This window comes from Lithobates pipiens, unplaced genomic scaffold (assembly GCF_037356315.1).
Source record: "Lithobates pipiens isolate NorthernLeopardFrog02 unplaced genomic scaffold, aLitPip1_a1.2 Scaffold_18, whole genome shotgun sequence".
NCBI lineage: Eukaryota > Metazoa > Chordata > Amphibia > Anura > Ranidae > Lithobates > Lithobates pipiens.
Window position 1 is genome coordinate 255,335,195 of NW_027507758.1, and position 21,418 is coordinate 255,356,612.

At 41.5% G+C, this 21,418-nt stretch overlaps 1 protein-coding gene across 1 annotated transcript in view; it reads left to right on the forward strand.

Annotated features, from left to right (window-relative positions):
* The window catches only part of SGK1 (serum/glucocorticoid regulated kinase 1), a 225,147-nt gene that overhangs the window by 150,456 nt on the left and 53,273 nt on the right, over window positions 1-21,418 (forward strand). Inside the window, exon 3 of the mRNA XM_077486816.1 lies at window positions 7,864-7,936. Coding sequence (XP_077342942.1) covers window positions 7,864-7,936 — 73 coding nt within the window. The remainder of the gene's footprint in view (window positions 1-7,863; window positions 7,937-21,418) is intronic.

Consider the following 21,418-nt stretch of genomic DNA (forward strand, 5'->3'; position numbering starts at 1 on the left):
ACCTGCAGGGTTTCAATGAGGAAAACTGCAGGGTCTGCATCCCTTTAGACGTGACTTCCTATTCGGAGTATCACACTTTTATAAAATATAATAAAAAATAAAAATTTTGTTGCAGGGGATTCTTGCAATCTGACTTGTATCTTAAATTTCTGGGAAAATCAGTGAGTCAATCACACAAGCAGAAAATTATGTTTCTAGGGAGAGTCCTGTATACATTCTGTGTACAGAACAAGTCCAGATAACCATATTGAATTGCATTTTACAAAAAATGAAAATGACAGAGCTGCAGATTGTAAAGGAAAGATCATTTTTAATAACATTCATTTACAATATAATTTTAGTTGCAATTGTATACACTATATTATTATTTTTTTATTTGCTATTTTTTTTCCCCCAGTAAAGTGGAGTTACCCTTTAAAGAGTACTTATCCATACATACACAGTGGAGGTATCCCAGGTCTAGAGTAAACTAACACTTTTTATTTATTTACACGTATTCCAAATGCAACAATAATGTCACATCCTTATGAATAGATACATTTTATCACATATTATTGTAGCACATATAATAGTTGCATTAAGTGTGTCTGCATGACATGGACAATTTGTTAAATCTCCAGACTCCCCATCTTACTTTCAATACAGTTACTAAAGGATGACACACTTGGAGACAAACACAACAGTGTCAATGTATTCACTCTGGTAATTAACGTTTGAGGAGAACCCAAGCTGACAACTTGTTATTGATGTGTACTCCTGCTGCCATAATAGTCACTGGAGGAGGCTGCACGTGATGAATGGTATCTGTGTCACATGCATGTCTATCTGTGACAATGACTTTTACATGTGAACCTGTAACTGCATATAATAGGGTATACTACAGTATACTGTAATTGCCTTGTGATGTCAGACATACCATTCTTTTTGACAAAAGCACTTCTGCCCACCTTCCAGGTATCCATAAACCTGGGTAAGTGTCACACTTTCCTGTTCCATTTCAAGATCCAGGTCTTTTCCTCTGTTTGCAGCCATTGTCTTGCTAAGTGTTTGAGAAACGCAATCGCATCCAGCTTAACCACCCTGCATTGTATTAGTGCATTTCCCTGTGCCTTTTGCGATCCCCAGAGTTCCTATTTCTTCCAGCTTTGCTTCTAGTATTTCCCAACTTGTTTCCTGCCTTGCTTCCAGTATGTCCCAGTTCATCTCCAGCCTTGCTCCCAGTGTGTCCTAGCCTGCTCCCATCCTATTTCTCAGAGTGTGCCTCAAACTGCTCCCAGCCTTGCTTCCAGTATGTCTCAGGCTTATCTTCCTCATTCTGTATCCTGCTCTTGTCACCCTGTGATTCGTACCTGAATTGTGTCTTCCATCACCTCCATGTCTCTCTTTGCTCATCAGTTTGTCACTAGTTTCTCTTCTTCCCCTGTGAGTTCCATTGTTATCTGGACCTGCTCACTCCCAGCCTGTGTTCCTAATTTGTCTCTTAGGCTCGCCATAGATGGTTTGAATTTCGGCCGGTTCAACAGGAAGCATTCGAAATTCGAATCATGTGAGGGCAGGCTGAATATACCAAGTTGATCAATCATTCAACTTGGGTACAACCAGCCTGCTGGATTTACTTATTATCACTAGCAGCTGCTATAGCCACTAGCAATAATCACTGTCTTCTCCTGGCGTGGAGAAGACAGCACAGCGTGAGAGTTCTTTTGTGGTCGGCTTGGGTGAGCCGGAGGACTGCAACCTGGATACCACCTGAGTGCAACATCTCCACCTCTAAGAGCTCTGGTGAAGACCAAGAGGTATTTTCTCAGTGCTCTCACTTCTGCAATTGGCTAGCCAAGCCCTCTATGTCCACTCTGTGGCTTTTGCCACCATCCACCCAGCCACTATCCTAAGTCCTTGTCAGCCAGTCTGCCCCTGGTGGGAGCGGATTCCAAAGTCATGACAGCAAGTGCTATACAGAAATCTTGACCTGCAGTCAAATCAGCAGCCTTGATTGAGCCTTACTTTGTAAAATTCACAGCACCTGCCTTTATAGAAGTCATACTAACAGGCAGAGAGACACATGCTTTCCATTGTGGAGGCCTGTCAAAGATCTTGACTTTGGCTGTGTGTCAAAATATACATAGAGCGAGCACGTGGGCTTAGGGGCCTCAGGGGTGTGCAGATGTGTTTATATCAAGAAAAGTAAGTGTACATAGGAAATTCTACCTGGGAAATACTAAACATTAGTAAATTGAATATGGCAGCTGGTAACTTTTAGGAATGGCATATTATATTATTTCTTCTTTTGCAGAATAGATTTTATTCATGAATAACGCATTTGATTTAGGATTATATCTTGTTATATTTTGAAAAACTGATGAGCTATGCTTGCTCTGTTGCAACAGTGGTTACGTCAAGTATATCACTAGTTATATTTAGTTATATTTAGTAATATGTCAGTGCAGCATTATCTAAAGTGAAAGGTGTGTCCCTGTTTTTTTTTTTTTGGGGGGGGATAAAGTATAAAAGGATTGAAAATGGCAATTGATTTTTGCTGTCTGTGTCCTAGAAACGCAACTGGAAATCTCCCAAATTGAAGTATTTTCTTTCACAGACAACTATCCCAAGAACGGGTGTATTCAGAGACTTCCCTTACCTCTTTGGGGACAACTCTAACATTTTGTGTTTCCTTTCACTTTCATTCTTGGTGACAATGAACACAAGTACAAAGAGAGGGGTGAAGGTCTCCAATGGAGACACAGATAGCATTAATATTGAATTAATTGATTGTACGGAGGGTCCTTCCCCACGCTCTTCAAAAGTAAAGAAATGTTTTGCCTAGCGATACATTTTGAAGCCGGCCATAGAATCTCAACCAGTTCAGGAGGGACTGGTTGAGGTTTGATCCATCTAACGGCAGGCTGGTAATTAAGTCAAGCCATCAATCAACTTGGGTACAACCAGCATGTTGGATTTTTTACATATGATTACTGTTGATGGCTATAGGTTCTGCTGGGCAGGAAGGCCCCCCGCGCCCCCCGGCTGACAGCATACAATAGCACTGCGGGAGGAATTCCCACATCAACACTGACTTTGTTGATGGGGTTATTCAGTGATTTTCTTTTCTTCCACCCATGGTGGAAGGAAATAAATTCAAATCATTTATGGCCTGCATAACTGAAAAAAAATCCAATGTTTAATGGAACAGGTGTCCTCATTGGCAGATTACCCTTCACCTTTTGTTACAGTGATTCATATTGTATTTTCTCTCACTTTCAGTTCCTGATATTACCTGTCACCAAAATGGATAGCATGGGGAAATCACCCCAGTTAAGACAGTTCTAATGATTCATTTCTATGAACAATTCCACTAAAAATGTATGCATCATGTGTACTTTATGATACTTTATCATCTGACTGTGTGTTTTATGTCTTATTCTGTACAAATGGCAAATAATATTTGTATCCACTGGCCCAAAATTGCTCTCTATATACATTATATGGTATAGGGAAGACCACCATGTCTGATTCCATATTTCTGTGAGTACACTAATTGTTGTATCAGGGAGATCACATAATATAGACTTACCAATTTTGAGAATAGAACAGCATTCTAATAAGTAAAAAAACAATCACTGAGGGCAGATAAAATGGGATATATTGAAGAAAATTATTTTACATGTATTATATTGATAAACCATTGTATGCAGACAGCCATTTTGAAAACAGTTATCAGTACAAACAATTGTTTAGCACATGCACCAATTACAGATTAACAGTTATTGTTCATAGCATAAGCAATCAGAAAGAATGACCAACTACATCGGAATCATAAAAGTGGCATTATATTTCAATATTTAAATATCACAGATACTATAAAGGATATTCATGTTCCTTCTTCAAAAGCATTGCATTTATAGCCATCAGCCATACACCAAGAAATTGTTTTATAACAATAACATGGGATCATTGTTTTATTTTTCACTGTTTATTGTGACTTTAGCCTAAAGGTATCCATCTATTAGGTGATCATTTTGACTGAATTAATTAAGCAGGCATTTGTATGTATCTTTCCAAAAAAAGAATCCTCACTAACATTGTCAGGATACATCTGTTCTGGATTTACCTTCTAATCACTAGGTATTGTCAACCATCTAAAACTATTGGTGAAAACAGTATTATGTCTAATGAGGGGAAGTTAGCAGTTATTATGCTGTGGGTGTTTTCAATTGGTTTTGGGAACCCTAATTACTTCACCTTCAAAATTAAGATCATTCATATACTAAATTTAGGAACAATACACATTAAAGGTTTTGTGATGATGTAATGTCATCAAATGGCTCTCAAATTAAATTCCTTTCATTTCATGGCTTGGGAAGGAAGGGAGGTGAGAGTTGATCTTTTAGTGAATTTTATCATTTACAGGTGTTAATAGAGTATATCATATGGGATTCTCAGATTTCTAATTGGTTGGGGTTGGGTTAAAATTAATGCAGTTACACAGGAGTTTCTAAGGTCTAGTGTGACAGCTTATGTGTAAACTTATCTGTGTCGCACCGAACTCAATAAAATACTAATAGAAATGAGATCCTCTAGTTAATAAATTTATATTGAGGGTAGGGGTGGAACACTGGACTGGATATATTATGAACACAGGTATTTTAACAAATCTGGGTGACAATTTTGGTATTCAGTTGATTTAGCCAAATCCAAATGATGGAATAGTCTGACACTTGAGGTGAATTTTTGGACCATAATAAGGACAAACACAACATGACAAAAATGTTGCTAAACTGAACTGCTTCAGTATAGAGCTTATTGGATTTTGCCACCAAAAAAGTAACTTACTTGTAGAGTTAGCTACTGCTTAACTACCTCTTTAAGGATTAAGAGTTAGGGAAGATTAAGTGTTAACATTACGTTGTAAGGTTCAGGTATAGGGGAACTAGATGTTACAGCAATCCTGACATAAAAACCAAATGGCAAAAAAAATGTCCCTTGTGAAAGAAGAAAGTAAATAGTTTCCTGCGGCCGGGGCCACTCAGCATCACTAAGTTGAACAGAAATACACTGTTCAAGTCTGCTGCAAAAACTATATTTCTAGGAGTGTTGATCTCCTGTGTCCCCTGCTGCCCTCAGTGGTTCCTTCCTCTAAACTCCACATCAACTGTGTCCTGTAGTGATGTCAAGGTTGGCTTGGGAAACCATGAGTGCTGCAGGGGACACAGGAGCAGGGCCAATGCTACCACTAGGCAAACTAGGCAGCCTCCTAGGGCGCACTGCTACCTAGGGTGCACTGCTACCTAGGGCGCACAGCCACTGGTGTTCCTACTCTCTTCTCTCTGCAGCAAGTAGGCAGCCGCCACTTCGTTCGCAGTAAGTCTCAGCACCAGCAGGCCGCTCCATTTGCACATAGTGTCAGAGGCACAGCAGCAGTGGAGGACTGTGTGTCTGTCTTGTTTACCGAATGAATGGAAGCAAGCAAATATTCATTGATGGGCACTGGTAGGCTGCATTGATGGGCGCTGGTAGATGGCATTGATGGGTGCTGGTGAGGCTGTATTTGATGGGTGCTTCATTAAAGGGTGGGGTATATATGGCCAGGGCAAAGGGTGTGAAATCAGGGGTGAAGCCAAGGGGGGCGGCGGCAAAATTAGGTTCCACCTAGGTTGTCAAAAATCTTTGCACCAGCCCTACACAGGTTCCTTCAACAGAGCAGTAGAACAGTTGTAAAGCTTTAGCCAACCATACATGGATCAAAATGTGGCTGGTTCAGCAGGGATACTGTAGACCAGTGGTTCTCAACCTCAGTCCTCAAGTACCCCCAACAGGCCATGTTTTCAGATCTTACTTTATCTTGATCTTACTTTATCTTGCACAGCTGCTTTAAATCATAGTCAATGGCTTGGTATTTTATCTAAGAGAAATTCTGAAAACATAGCCTGTTGGGGGTACTTGAGGACTGAGGCTGAGAACCACTGCTGTAGACTACCAATAGACTGTTGTACAACTGCCCTGTTGAAAAATTTGCACTCGTTCAGCACCTCCGGCTATAGCCAGCAGCACTGTTCAGTGCAGTCTGACATCTCCCATTGTCCGAATGCAAAAGTACAGTGGGAGGACTCCCCTATTCACCTTGAATGTGTGGATGGGGGAATCGAGTAATTTTTTGGTTGAACGGAAAAAAAATTAATCATCTATGTACTGCCTTATGCTCTTATTTTAAAATGAACACTTTTTTTTCACAACAGCCTATAACTTAGGATATGGATAGGGGTCAAGGCATGTCGGCACCTTTGGAGCTGAAAAACAGATGCTAAAAAGTGCTAGAATCTAATAAACCAGCTATAGTAGTTGACTTCAACCAATTTAGAGGTTGATCTAAATCTAAAGCAGCTTAATATGATTGGAAGACATTGTGTAATACCTAGTTATATAGTTATCAACACATAAACACAAATTCTTGTAATATAACACACAGAAAATGCTATATGCATGAGAAACACACAGACCATAAAAATGTGTGTACAAGGCAAACATATAACTGCGTCATCATGTAAATCGTGGAAAAAAAAGTTATATGAATGAGGGAAAAACAAACTAAGTTTGACAGAGAATCACATAGCAGGAGAGATGCTCTGTTTAAAGATATCTGTGGTTTAGTAAAAAATAAATAGAATTATTTGCGTCATAGGAGAGATATTGGAAGCAGCTTTTTTTTTAAACAATTTCTTGTGACCAATGCAATATCTTCACCACAATGCTCAGCTTTTTTTAAAACAATTTCTTGCGACCAATGCAATTTTTCTTTATTTTTTGAAAGTTTCATAGTCACTGGAAAATAATATACAATCAATAAGACACAATTGTCATATAGTGGTATCTCAGTCTGTTATAAGGGGTATCCCTTATAACTATCGGTGAAAGAATAATCCAATTACTGATACATTAAATTGCCACAATTTTAGGTATATGCATGCATGTTTACTAGATACATGGATTGAAGCAATGGTTGTTGCTTATGATATTTTTCACAAGAAAGTAAACTACAGGCTCAAGTTGCAAAGTTCAAAAAGGTATATACCATGCTTTATTTGGCTTACTTTTTGAGTAGGATTTTATCATTTATCATGCTATTATAACAATTCATTTTTTTTTTTACTATTAAAAAAATCAATGGTAAAGTCAATTTATGAAGATTACCATACAGGTTATTACTCCTTAAGGTGATTTTGTCATTAGAAAAGTATTGGAGTCACTACTCACCTTTGTGAACGTTAGTTCCTTGGTGGTCATGTTGATGTTTTGGCTTTAACGCTATCTTTTTTCACTGCCTTGGAACAATGATAGTGATAATGAATTCGGACACTTTATTCATGCTCACTTACAACATGCCAGGTATGTAATGCAAAAGAATTAAAGTTAGGCAACAAGCATTTGCATAAGAGGCCAGTAATGGCAGGCCTCATAGTGACAGAGTGCCTTTAAAATAACACTTGCTTCAGGTTGGAGAGAACGTTGCTTTTCAATAGCTTTCATTCAAGATTTAGATACATTTTTCCCAGTCTTTTATGGCTTCTATTGACTTAAAATGAATGAAGACAAAAACAATAGGTCGCACCCAGCACAGCATTTGCCAAGGACATGTAAAGTATAGAAGCATCTGCATACAATACTTATTTAGGAGTATCATTCATAAGTGTTTTACATAAGAGGATCTCCATTTTATGTATATTAGGACTTAATGTCTGTTGTCTTGTGTGTTGTCTTGTGTGCCTATTTTGATAACTTTTTAAATATTTGAATAAATAATTCAAAAAGATATTGTGCATAGTGGAAAACAGTTAAATAATGTCTATCATTTTTATTTATTTTTTATAGGGAATGAAAGCGTGCAAACAAGAAGTTGTGAGCCTGTCAGAAGACAAGACATTTTGGAATAGCAATGAAACAGGTAATGCAAAAATTAGGTTTCGGAAAAACATACCTAAAAGAGACAAATGTACTTTTGGTGGCACTAGCACATTTTCACACAGCCCTAGACCATAATATATATATAATAATTAATAACTTTTTCACACAGTGAAATATATTGAAAAATAATTTGTTGAACTTCCTCTTCCCATCTCCTGCCATGAGCTAATGCCACGTACACACGACCGGACTTTCTGGCAGACTAGGTCCGACGGTCTTCCCGACTGACTTTCGGCGGATTTCCGACGGACCTTCCGAACGAACGGACTTGCCCACACATGAACGGACTAAGTCCGTTCGAAAATTCCGTTCATTTTGAACATGATGACGTAAGACGGGACTAAAAAAGGAAGTTCAATAGCCAGTAGCCAATAGCTTCCCTTGCGTCGTATTTGGTCTGTCGGACCAGCATACAGACCAACGGTTTTCCCGATAGGAATTGGGTCCATTGGACAGATTTGAAACATGTTCTATTTCTAGGTCCGTCAGATTTTTATAACGAAAAATGATCGGATTAGCCCACACACGATTGGATTGTCCGACGGACTGATTCCGTTGAACCTAGTCTGCCAGAAAGTCCAGTCGTGTGTATGCGGCATTAGAGTTATAGAAATTCTGTTCACTTCTTTATTGGACATTTGATTCTGACCCATTTATTTACAGAAATTAATTTTTCCGCATCTACTACCTGCTCAATAAGCTTCCATATGTGGGCTAATTGTAATAGCTATCTATAAGTGGTCTAGGTAGGTGGTCTAATAAAACTACTCCAACATCCACTGTTCTACTACTATTGAATCGGCAAACAAAATGATAAAACTAAAATTCACAGAGCCCCATGCAAAACACTTAAGCATAAAAATCCTTTTTCACATACTTTTTGATTGATTTAATTTTCTCTTGTTTCATTGCATCTTAGCACATATTGGGTCTCTTGCTGCATTTTAACATATCATAATACATGTTTTAAAATAAAATGCACGAAATATACAGGTATGCAAAAAGATACTAAAATTGCTCCAGTATGTGTTTGAAAGAACAGCATTTTTGTAAATGCTAGAGTGAAAATAGTTAGTGGAAAGGTCCACTAATAGAAGTCCCCTATTCTCAAAGTGGTCAGTGGAAATGCCCTTTTAATTTAAGTAGCGCAGACCCTGTTGGATGGTCAAACTGTTAACCCAGGTTGTGATCCCTTGATGGTTCAAAGAGCCAGACATGGGGTATTTTCGGACAGGTGCATCAAATCCCATTTATTCCTCACACATTAATCAGGCAGATAGTGTTTTTTTTTGTTTGTTTTTTGGCTTTTATTTGTTTTGTAGAACTGCGATAGGGATTGAGAAAAACGTAGGGATACCCAGAACTAACAACTTGAAGGAGGACAATATGTTGCAAATTTTAACTGACATAAAGCAGAGTGTTCTGTACAGAAAGTAACAATAACTCAACACAGGGGGCTTCCACTTTAAACACAATCCTTGCAGCAGGTCTGGAACAGTCCCTGTAGAAAAAAGGGGTGCAAAAGCAACAGTCTCCCTCCCTAGATTTCTCTAAGGCCCACTCACTGTGTCACAGACAATCTGTTCTTCTTGTTTCAGCTAACACTGACACAAAAGTAGCCCAGGTAGATCCTCTTTGGCGGTTCCCAAGGTGTTCCTGTGACTTTGAGGTGATCTTTCAGCTCCTTGGTGAGCTAGAATCATCCAGGACTTCTTAAAGCTTTACTGAGCCTTGGAAGGTTTGACAGCACTTCCAGGCTGGGTCACTCTCCAGTAGGCAAAGGAGCCTGCTTCTCTCTGCTCTAGCCCCTACTGGTCACTCTTCCAACCGGGAATTGGCTGAGGCTGTATACAGGGCCAGCTCGGACTCTACTTTCACCACCCCCTCAGTTCCAGAGATTTATGTAAAGACAAGGGGAGACAGAAAAGCCTGCAGGTACAAAACCCAGAGTAGACAAAAAGCAATCCACAAACTCTGCTGACTACAGTAGAGCCCAAAAGCGACTAAATGTGCCTCTTACTTCTCTCGCTAGCACCGAACTAGGGTGATACACTTATATTAGTGGTTAGTTATAGGTGCTCCCTATAAGCCCCCACTACTATAGTGGTTAGGGGAAATCCTACCTAGATCTAACTGCTCACATAGCATTAGTAGTCAAGGAACCACTTAATAAATAACCCATTCATTATTATTTAGTATTGTTACATCACAGCCTGTGTAAACTCTGTATTGGATGGTGTGGAGATTATTCATGTGACTGTTTCAGGCCTGGTGATTGGCTGTTAAGGCTTGAGCACTACAACATAAGTAGAAGTCACATGCTTCCCCATACCCAAAATTTCAGAGGCTTGGACAGATAAATGGGGGAGCAGGGGCAGATCCAGGTGGGCCGGGTGGTTTGATTGGTGAGCTGGTGGAAAGCTCCACGGGCAGATGAGAGAACAGGCAAGCAGCTGGGCGGCTCGGTGGGTGAGTGGGCGGCTGGCCAATCAGGGAGCTGGCAGGCAGGGGAGAAGAGAGATGACATCATCGTCCAGCGCCCGCCATGCAGCCCTGCAGTTCCACCCTCACTGTGTAGGCACATCATCTCTCTGCTGCCTGACTGGTAATCTGCTGCCTGACTCTGGGACACAGCAAAAGACCACCTTAGCGAGACAGAGCAAGAGACCACCTTAGAGAGACACATCAAGAAACCACATAAGAGAGACATAGCAATTTGCATCTTGTGACAGGCGATGTGGCAAGTGGCAATCCGCAACGTGTGACAGGTGACATGGCAAGTGACAATCCACAACATGTGGCAGGTGACGTGGCAAGTTACAATCTGCAATGTGTGGTAGGTGACGTGGCAATTGACAATCTGCCTCTGATGACAGGTGATGTGGCAAGTGACAATCCGCAACGTGTGGCAGGTGACGTGGCAAGTGACAATCTGCAACGTATGGCAGGTGACATAGCAAGTGACAATCTGCATCTGATGATAGGCGACGTGGCAAGTGACAATCCGCAGCGTGTGGCAGGCGACATAGCAAGTGACAATCTGCATCTGATGAAAGGCGACATGGCAAGTGACAATCCGCAACGCGTGGCAGGTGGCGTGGAAAGTGACAGTCTGCATCTGGTGACAGGCGACGTGGCAAATGCCAATCCGCAATGTGTGGCAGGTGAGGTGACAAGTGACAATCTGCATCTGGTGACAGGCGACATGGCAAGTGACAATCCACAATGTGTGGCAGGTGATGTGGCAAGTGACAAGCTGCATCTGGTGACAGGCAATGTGGCAAGTGACAATCCGCATCTGGTGACAGGCGACGTGGCAAGTGAGTGATTTCATTTTATATAACAATGTAATAATAGAAATAATGTACTTCATCCTCACACCATAACAACCATGGTGCCGTGATGATTGAAACGCCAACACCAGCCATTTCTCTGATAAACTGCCCCCAAATAAATGTATTTTCTGGCAGTGCCCCTCCAGAGACTAGACTTTGGATCCACCCCTGTGGGGGAGTACAATGAAGGTATGTATAAGTGGGTCAGGAGGATCTGCTCAAATCCTGCATGAAGAAATTTTAAAATAATAGCCAAAATCTACCTGCTAATCAACTAATTTAATTTCTTAACATGTTATACTGATAGCTTTTCTAAAAGAATCTACAGTATATGACCTAATGACCAGCACACGCAGCTAGAGAGTGCTCTGAAATATTTCCAAAGGGGAAAAAAGCATTGCCTACAATAATTCAGCAATGGACAGAAACATTTTAGACCTAATGTACCATGAAATGAACTTCCATGAACAATAGAGACCAGGATTAAAATATCAGGCTTGAAAAATGAAAGGCAATGAATAAAAATGCAGTAAATGGAGACTTTGCCTGTTAGGTATTAAGGAGTTTTGTCACTGAGTTTTATGGTAGATAAATAGTTATAGCCTGCAATGAGAATCGCCGGTGATTTTTCAATAAGAAGGTTTCTGTGCTATGATTCCTTTTGAACATTTCAATGTCTAACATAGAGTATACAAAACATATTGGTGACAAAATATATTAGTTCATTATGAGGCTTCAAAATGTACCAGACCATTAAATAAATAAGAATACCTAATCATAATGGTGTCCATCTAATGCCACGTACACACGACCAGACTTTCCATCAGAATAAACTCTCACGGTCTTTCTGACGGAGTTCCGCTGAAATGGACTTGCCTACACACGATCACACCAAAGTCCATTCGTTTAGAATGCAATGACGTACGATGGGACTAGAAAAGTAAGTTCAATAGCCAGTAGCCAATAGCTTCCCTTGCGTCGTATTTGGTCTGTCGGAATAGCATACAGACGAACGGTTTTGCCGATAGGAATTGATTCCGTTGGAAAGATTTAAAACATATTCTATTTCTAGGTCCGTCAGAATTTTTGAAAAAAAAAAGTCAGATGAAGCCCACACACGATCGGAATATCCGATGAAACTACCTTTTCTACCGGAAAGTCCGGTCATGTGTACATGGCATAACAGTGTCTATTGAGAAGATGGAGTAGAGGGGTCTGCTTAGCAGATGGGTCCAAAAACATTTGAATGGAAAACAATAGGAATTGTCAAATGATGACAATGTGTACTAAGTAATCTTTAGCGCAGGGCAAACGGGGAACCTGCCCTGGGCCCAATGTTTGTAAGGGGGCCCGCACTGCTACCCGCGAATTGTGGCCCCAATGAAGGTTTTGCAGAGTGCGCAGAGGACACGGGAGGCTGTATTCCCGCGCTAGCCAGCTGAGAGGGGGCGGGGCCGGGAGCTCCACTGACGCTCTGACCCCGCCCCTGTGAAGCCTGTATGCTCGATTGTCTTTGATTGTCTCCTGTAGTATGTCTGCAGTCTCTGATTGTCTCCTGCAGTATGTCCGCAGTCTCTGATTGTCTCCTGCAGTATGTCCGCAGTCTCTGATTGTCTCCTGCAGTATGTCCGCAGTCTCTGATTGTCTCCTGCAGTATGTCCGCAGTCTTTGATTGTCTCCTGTAGTATGTCCGCAGTCTCTGATTGTCTCCTGTAGTATGTCCGCAGTCTCTGATTGTCTCCTGTAGTATGTCCGCAGTCTCTGATTGTCTCCTGCAGTATGTCCGCAGTCTCTGATTGTCTCCTGCAGTATGTCCGCAGTCTCTGATTGTCTCCTGCAGTATGTTTGCAGTCTCTGATTGTCTCCTGTAGTATGTTCCCAATCTCTGATTGTCTCCTGCAGTATGTCGCCAGTCTCTGATTGTCTCCTGCAGTATGTCCCCAGTCTTTGGTAATCTCCTGCAGTATGTTTGCAGTCTCTGAACCTCTCCTGTAGTATGTCTGCACTCTCTGGCCCTCTCCTGTAGTATGTGTATTAATGTGCCCCTTTACTTGCTCAATTATTTAGGATTGCTCCACTGCTCAGTGAGAGGTAATGATGTGCATTAACCTGTAGCAACCAATCAGCGAACAGTAGTGATCTGCTTTAATCTCTAGCAGCCAATCAGTAAGTGGTAATGATGTGTGTTAACCTCTAGCAACCAATCGGCAAGCAGAAATTATGTGTTGTAACCTCTAGAAACCAGCCAGCGAGCAGTAAGGATAGGCTGTAACCTCTGGCAAACAATTGCAATCACTGCGTGATCTGCTGCAGTAAACTGATTTTGAGTCTACCTGTTATTTTTTTGTATGTCTCAGAATGGAGGGGGGGCCCCAAGAAAATGTTTGCCCAGGGCCCAATGAAAATTAAAGACGGCCCTGCAAAAGGTACAGAGCTGCCTCAATCTGACCTGCAAGTCAAACCATTTCATTTCACCACCTGATACCTTTTTCATATGGTGAGCATTCTATACTTTCCAGTAACATACAGTACCATTTGCACTGCGTTGTAGTACCACTGATTTGCAATGGCACCACAATGCACATGTATACAGCTGCCTGCCATAATGCACCTAGCATGCATTGTGGTGTGTTGTGTTGCTACAGAAAATGCAACAGGCACTTTTTTTCATGTGTTTTTGTATATTATCTTTTTATTATTATTAGATTCATAGAAAACACAGCAATTGTAAAACAGATAAGCATATCTGCCCTTCAGCTTCCTTATTTCATTACAACATATACATTTCCCATATCCCATACCCCACCCCCCTCAAAAAAAAAAGAACACAACAACCCCATAATCATAATTGAATCTCTCTCTCCCTGGCCCCAACAGGGCCTCACTTCCTCCCCTAACTCCTCCGCCCCCGGGGTAGTTCTTTTTCATGTGTTAATATGTGCTACCAGCCCATTCTAAATACTTGGGTTGCCTTCACCTGCATTAATACAAGGAAGCACGTGTGATAATGCTTGTGAGTTAGTGCATGCTCAAGTGTGAAAGGCCCCTTACGCTTCTAACATTGAAAAATGTTTGTGTTTATTAATTCTTTTTCAATTCCATAATTCAGACAATTTGGGATTTTAATAAAATAAGTGATGCCGATATAAATAGCACATAGTAGATGATAGGTTCAGCCATGGCATGCAATGACAAGCTGCTAACAAAGCAAACAGAATATTGACATGCAATAAAAAGGGGATTAATTCCAGAGATAAAATGATAATTCTCCTGCTCTACAAGACTCTGGTCCAGCCGCACCTGGAGTATGCTGTCCAGTTCTGGGCACCAGTCCTCAGGAAGGATGTACTGGAAATGGACCGAGTACAAAGAAGGGCAACAAAGCTAATAAAAGGGTCTGGAGGATATTAGTTATGAGGAAAGGTTGTGAACACTGAACTTATTCTCTCTGGAGAAGAGATGCTTGAGAGGGGATATGATTTCAATTTACAAATACCGTACTGGTGACCCCACAATAGGGATAAAACTTTTTTGCGGAAGAGAGTTTAACAAGACACATGGCCACTCGTTAAAATTAGAAGAAAACCTTAAACTGCTTCTTTACTGTAAGAGTGGCAAGGATGTGGAACTCCCTTCCACATTCGGTGGTCTCAGTGGGGACTCTGGGGAGCATCGATAGTTTCAAGAAACTATTAGATAAGCACCTGAACGACCGCAACATACAGGGATATACAATGTAATACTGACATATAATCACATAGGTTGGACTTGGTGGACTTGTGTCTTTTTTCGACCTCATTTACTATGTAACTATGTAACTATAGTAGGCAGCCCCATCCAATAACTTCAAGAATTTTTAAATTACTGCCTTCAAAGAAATATGCTGATCGAGTACACTCACTTTACTTTGATGCCACTTGCCAGTACCTCAAAGTAGTGCAGTTGGTCTGTACCTACATATGATGCTTTGATTTGTAATTTTTACAAAATAAAGGTGAATATTGGAGTGCGGCTATCCAGCATTATTTATGTTTCCATGTCTCTGTTGCAAACAGAGCCGGTGTTCTGCCGTATAGTGTCCGGATGTACTGCGCATGTGCAGTATGGAGCAGACGAAGCTTCGGAAAATCTCAGAAGCTGAACGGCGCCTGCGCCGTGAGTGGAGGTGGTAGCCCCACCATCCAAGCGGACATAGGGTTGTGAATATTAGAGGGCCCCTCGCGGGCGAGCTTCGCTCGCCACGCTTCGGGCTTGGCCTCGCTGCACTCGGCTCTTTTTTATTCCTACTCTATGTCCACTTGGATAGTGGGGATAGAACCTGGACTCACGGCGCAGGCCGTTCATCCTCTGCAATTTTCGGAATCTGTGTTGCTGTGTACTGCGCATGCGCAGTACGCAGCGGACACTATCGGATGGAGGACGTTATTTGACAAGACACCGGCACCCAACCTGACTGTGGAGACAGCTGATCCCAGGAGAGGTAATTGCCTTAGAGAGGAGAACTCCCATATTGCAGTATGGGGTTCAGTAGATCAGTCAGGCAACTAGCATTACCAGAATTAGGATAGGAATAGAAGTCTAGGTTTTCTCTAAATGTGTATTTTACAGCCGTTTGTGGATTTAAGTTGTTGTGGTGATGGAACATGTAAGGTTTAGAAACACTGGATGACTTTGCTCACAGGTGCTGGGTAACAATTGTTTTTGCCAGCTTGTGTAGCTGAGTAGGTGGTACAGCTTTTTGTGATGACAGTAATAGCTGTGCCAAAGCCAATGCTTTTGCGGTGCTGGATTACAGTCACAGTGCTGCTCTGTTCTCCTGGAAAGAAAGGGGAGCTGAGTAAACTTCATTAAGGACACAGTGGGCTTCAAGGACTAAAATGTGTGCATGTGCAGTGTGTGTTTAGTGATTTTCCTTTTTTTTTGCAGGACATGGCATATAATTAGTTTTCTACATTTGAATGTCATTGATATTAATGAAAGCAATGCAGATGCATACTGTATGCTCTTAGACCAGTTATTAAAAATAGATTTTTCTTTTGTGTAAATATACTGTAACTGCAGTAAAACACTAGAATTTTTTTTTATTATTACAATTCTGAAATGTTACTTAAAGTGGGGTTGCATCCAAAAAAAAATTCATGAATGTTCCTTAAAAAAAATAAAAAAATAAAACATTTGGAAAAAATTGTGGCAGGTCCCAGATGATTGCGCGGCCAATCACGGTGCGCAGCACCGCTCGCGCATGCACACCACAGCCGGGCGCCCACAGCTACAATGCCGGCGCCGCCGAACGGAGGGGGGGGACAAGAGGGGCTTCGATCCCCCACTTCGCTGGACCCTGGGACAGGTAAGTGTCCGATTATTAAAAATCAGCAGCTGCAGAATTTATAGCTGCTGACTTTAAATTTTTTTTTTTTTTAATGGCAACACCACTTTAAAGTGGTTCTGCACCTTTAAAAAAAAATATTAAAAGCCAGCAGCTACAAATATTGCAGCTGCTGACTTTTAATAAATTGACACTTACCTGTCCCAGGGTCCAGCGATGTCGGCGGCAGATGACGAGCAATCGCTCGTCTCTCTGCAGCCCCCGCCGCCATCCTCTGTCAGGGAATCGGGACATGAAGCATTGAGGCTTCACTGCCTGGTTCCCTACTGCGCATGCGCGAGTCGAGCTGCGCGTCTCTGCTGGTCCCCGCTGTGTCCTGGGAACTGTGTGAACACAATGGGGGCGGGGCATCTGCGGCGGTCTGCGGCGGTCTTGTCCCGGAAGTGGGTGCAGATACCTGGATTATCCAGGTAACTGCACCCCCTCCCCCCTGAAAGGTGCCGATTGTGGCACCGGAGGGGGGGAGGGATCAGATGAGCGGAACTTCCACTTCAGGGTGGAGGACCGCTTTAAGAAACTTTTCTGTATTTTACCATATTTTGCCATATTTTAAGTCAACAGTAGAGAAAGGTTAATAATATATGTATATATTTTTAAAGCACGCAGATTTCAGTTCACTATTTATTTATTTTTTATGTCTTTCTTTCTTTTTTTATATATCAATACTGTAACATGACAATACCAGTACTGCACCCGTACAGTACCAGATTTTGTGAGAGTTAACACATTTTGTGGAATTATTACAAAAAAATTGCATAAATAAGGGCCAGAAATATTTTGTTGCATACTTCATCTTTAAAGTATCAGCTTTTTTTTTCCTTTTTTAATTCGAGTCAATTGGATTGATTTCTTTAAAAATGCTGTCAATATCCTGCTATGAAGGGCCCCAACGCAGACCTCAAAAACTATGGGTCACAGCTGCCACGTGCCCCTGGCTTTCCCACTGGCATACAGTACCAGTACCAAAACTGAAATTGTCCCTGGAACATTTATAAAAGATGGTCAGTGTTTTATTTGAACGTTTGAACAACCCAAAGAGGCAACCCTTCATTTCGCTAAATGCTAATGAGCTGGATAAGGCATTAGATGCCTGATGCGTAAAACGGCTACTTAGCCACATTCTCTTTTTCTTTTTTTATAATAAATGTATTTTATCTTTTTTTTTTATTGATTAATGCTACGGAGGCACATACGCAATCCTATATATTTTGTATGATGTCTGTTGCCAGGGCTCATCTCGCTTTCAGTCTGATTTTCAGACATGGTGGTGGGCATTCGTCTGTACATTTCTGCACTTGCTTGTCTCTCGTGAACACTCCCACCACACAGTCCTGCCTGGTACAAGGATTACCACTACTCCCATCAGTCTCCACTACAAGGGCCTTCCTTCTTCCGCTCAAACTTCTGGAATAAAACATGCTGCTACGTTAAAAAAAAAAAAATGCAGTCGATATTCAACAACACAGGCAAAATTATTCACAAATTATTTCTATCATTATTCAAAAAGAAATAAATAATAATAATATATATATTAAAAATATATATATATATATATATATAGCTGCATTTCTCTTATTCAGCCTATTGTCTAACGAAAGAACATTGATACATCCACCAACCATGTTAAACAGCGTATATAGAAGAGTCGGCACTGCCAGCTACTCTATTCAAGTGGCAACTTCTGCTTAGATAAAGCTACTGTTCAGCTGACAGTTTTCTACTTGACTCTTTCAATTTTTCAACTGATTTTTGTTGAACCTGGTGGTGCCAATAAGGGCCACCCACAGCTCCAATTTTAGCCAATTCAGCAGGAATTTGAAATATGGCCATTGCATCCAAAGCATGTATAAAATGTAAATGGTTAGAAAAATAGAAATAAACAAAACTGATCAAACTAAACTATGGTTTAATAAGACATTAAATAGGAAAAACATTTTTTGGGAGGATGCGGAGGACTCTGATGTAAGGGGGGGCTCTGGTGACAAGAGACTACCTTATATTAAAGTTTCCTTTTACACCAGGATCTGCAGCATTCTACCCTACATGATGGTCTGCAGCATTTTCCTTTACATCAGAGTTCTACTTTACATCATTGTCCACAAGGTTCCCCCCTTGTACTCTAAGGGGGAATCCTGCAGGCTCTAATGTAAGAGAAAACTCAGGGGACTCTTGTGTAAGGAAGAAGGGGGCTCTGATGAGGGATGTGAGGGAGAACTTTGTGGATTTTGATTTAAAGGGAACTCGGTGAAACTTGTTGTTAAGGGGAGCCCTGTGAACTATTATGTAAGAGGGAGGGGCTCTGGTGACCAGAGACCCCCCTTACATCAGAGTTTCCCTTTACACCAGAGTCTGTAGCATTTCCCCTTACATCAGAGTCTGCACAATTCCCTTTTAAATTACGGCCCGCAAAGTTCTTCCTTGTACTGTAAAGGGAAACCCTGCAGACTCTGATGTAAGTGGGAACGTTGTGCTGGGTTATATTAACCTGACATTCATGTAAATGGAAAATATGTTTTTTGCCTTTTGTTATACTTTAGCCCCTGTACACACGGTCGGAGATTCTGCCAACCAAATCCGTCGGATTTTGCCTGTCGGATTTAGTCCGACGGATTGTGTCCGAAACTGTTGCATACACACAGTCGGGCCAAGTTGGCGAAAAATCCGATCTTTCAGAACGTGATGACGTAATTTCGTTACGATGGGACTACATTCAGGCTAGTAGCCAATAGCTTTGATGTAGGAATTTGATCTGAGTATGCGTGGCACTTGGTCCGATGAAAATGTTCTACACATGATCGGATTAGGTCCGTCTGGCCCAGTTGGTCGGGAAATATTTCCAACATGTTGGAAAATTGGGTCGGACGGAGATTCGGACGGAATCAATCCGATGCATACCACACACAGTCGGATTATCTGACGACGCGGTCCGATAAGACTCATTCCGACAGATTCTCCGACCGTGTGTACAAGGGCTTAAACACATTGCTAAGAGCACAAGATCTATGTTTGTAGCTTAAATATCAATAGCTGCACTGTTTTGCACTAAAAATTGTCATTTTGTGTACTTTTTTGAAGTGTCAGTAACAAAATTGGCTCTGTCAGTAAATTTCATGAGTTTTGTCAGTAAAAACATTGGTGCTGTTAGCAAATTTTTGGCATCTTGACAGTACATTTCACTTCAGGAGGTTGGCAACACTGCTAAGGAGGCTATTAACCCTTTCTTGGCCACTAACAGGGGAGTAAAGCTAAAACTACGGTAAAGCGGCGCTAAAAATAGCACCATTTTACCACCGTCTCCCGCACCGCCCCAGTGTGAAAGGGGCCCAAGTCGTATGTTGTGGTGTGCGGCTGCTTATTCCGAGTTTCCTTGTTTGTCGCTGTGGCGAGCCGGGCTAGCACCTGTGGGGTTACCTGCTGGGGGATCTCATTGGCTCACCTGGAGCGGAGCTTTCTCCTCTGCCTTCAGTATCTAGTTATTTGCATTACCAAGTCCAACAAAGTGGCCAATGTGGCCATCTTCTACGTTATGAGTATAAGTCTATTCCTGGCCGGGAATAAATGTTCCAGATACCAGAAATGTATCCAGAAACACATTATATACCCCTACATAGATTTTTTCACTATTCTAAATTTAGATGTTTAAATAATGTTACCTTGTCCATAGCCAACACTTGTTATTTGAAAATAATCTGGGCTGGTGATCAGCAAAGAAAATAAATTAAGGATTAACACCATTGCTTTATACAATGTATGATTGCCGTGTTAAATAGAGCATATGAACATCATTCTTGCCAGTTTATGATTCACAAACAAGCTGTTGCATACATTTGCACATTTGGCATAATCAGAGAGTTAAACTTTCTCTGTTTGAGTTTTATACTGTCACTGTTAGTAAATTGTTGTTAGCCTCCCGGTCTCTGCAAAAGATTAATGTATTTGATGTGGGTATGAAATGTTTGTTTTTCCAGCATATTAATGTCAAGGTTAGCTTCTGTTTCTTAAGATCATACCACCTGGTTAACCAAAGGCCTGGTATAGTTACAGTAACTGTCTATGCAACTAATGAAATTAAAGGATTGGACTTTGCAGCAATGCGATTTTATAAATGAGTAGGGTATTGCTTTGTACAAAGCAAAATTATTGTATGGTACTAGATCTCAGGCTATTATTAAAGGAAATTCCACTTCTGTCATGTGTGCCATTCTGTAATAATATTGCTACATCAGTGGCATATGAGGCCCACTGTTAACTCATTGCACACATTAGGGATTCGATTTCAGAAGCTGTCCTTTGAGCTGCAGCAGCATCTGTTACTTGTGGCTGCAGCTCAGAGGAGATCTACGTATGGTCTGTTACCATTCAGTCTGGGCAGTGGTGGCTGGTGCTTAATATTTTGGGGGATGACAAACAAACCTGACCCCCCCGCGCGTGTGGGAGATGGACGGCGGCGATCAGTGCCCCCCGTGCGGGAGACGGACAGTGGTGACCAGTCCCCTCCCACGGGAGATGGACGGTGACGATCCTTACCATACCTTAGGAGGCCACTGCTGCCCCTTACTCCAGAGAATAGCCAGAGCTGTTGCTTCTCCTCCCTTAATAGAAAGTGGGTCCTCTTGAGACCCGATTGGATGGGAGTCCCCGAGCCTACCCTGTGCTTCTAATGTACGGGTCGCCACTGAGCCTGGGTATAGTGGCTGCCACTTTGGATCCCTCTCATCTCTGCCTCTTGATTGGTCAGCAA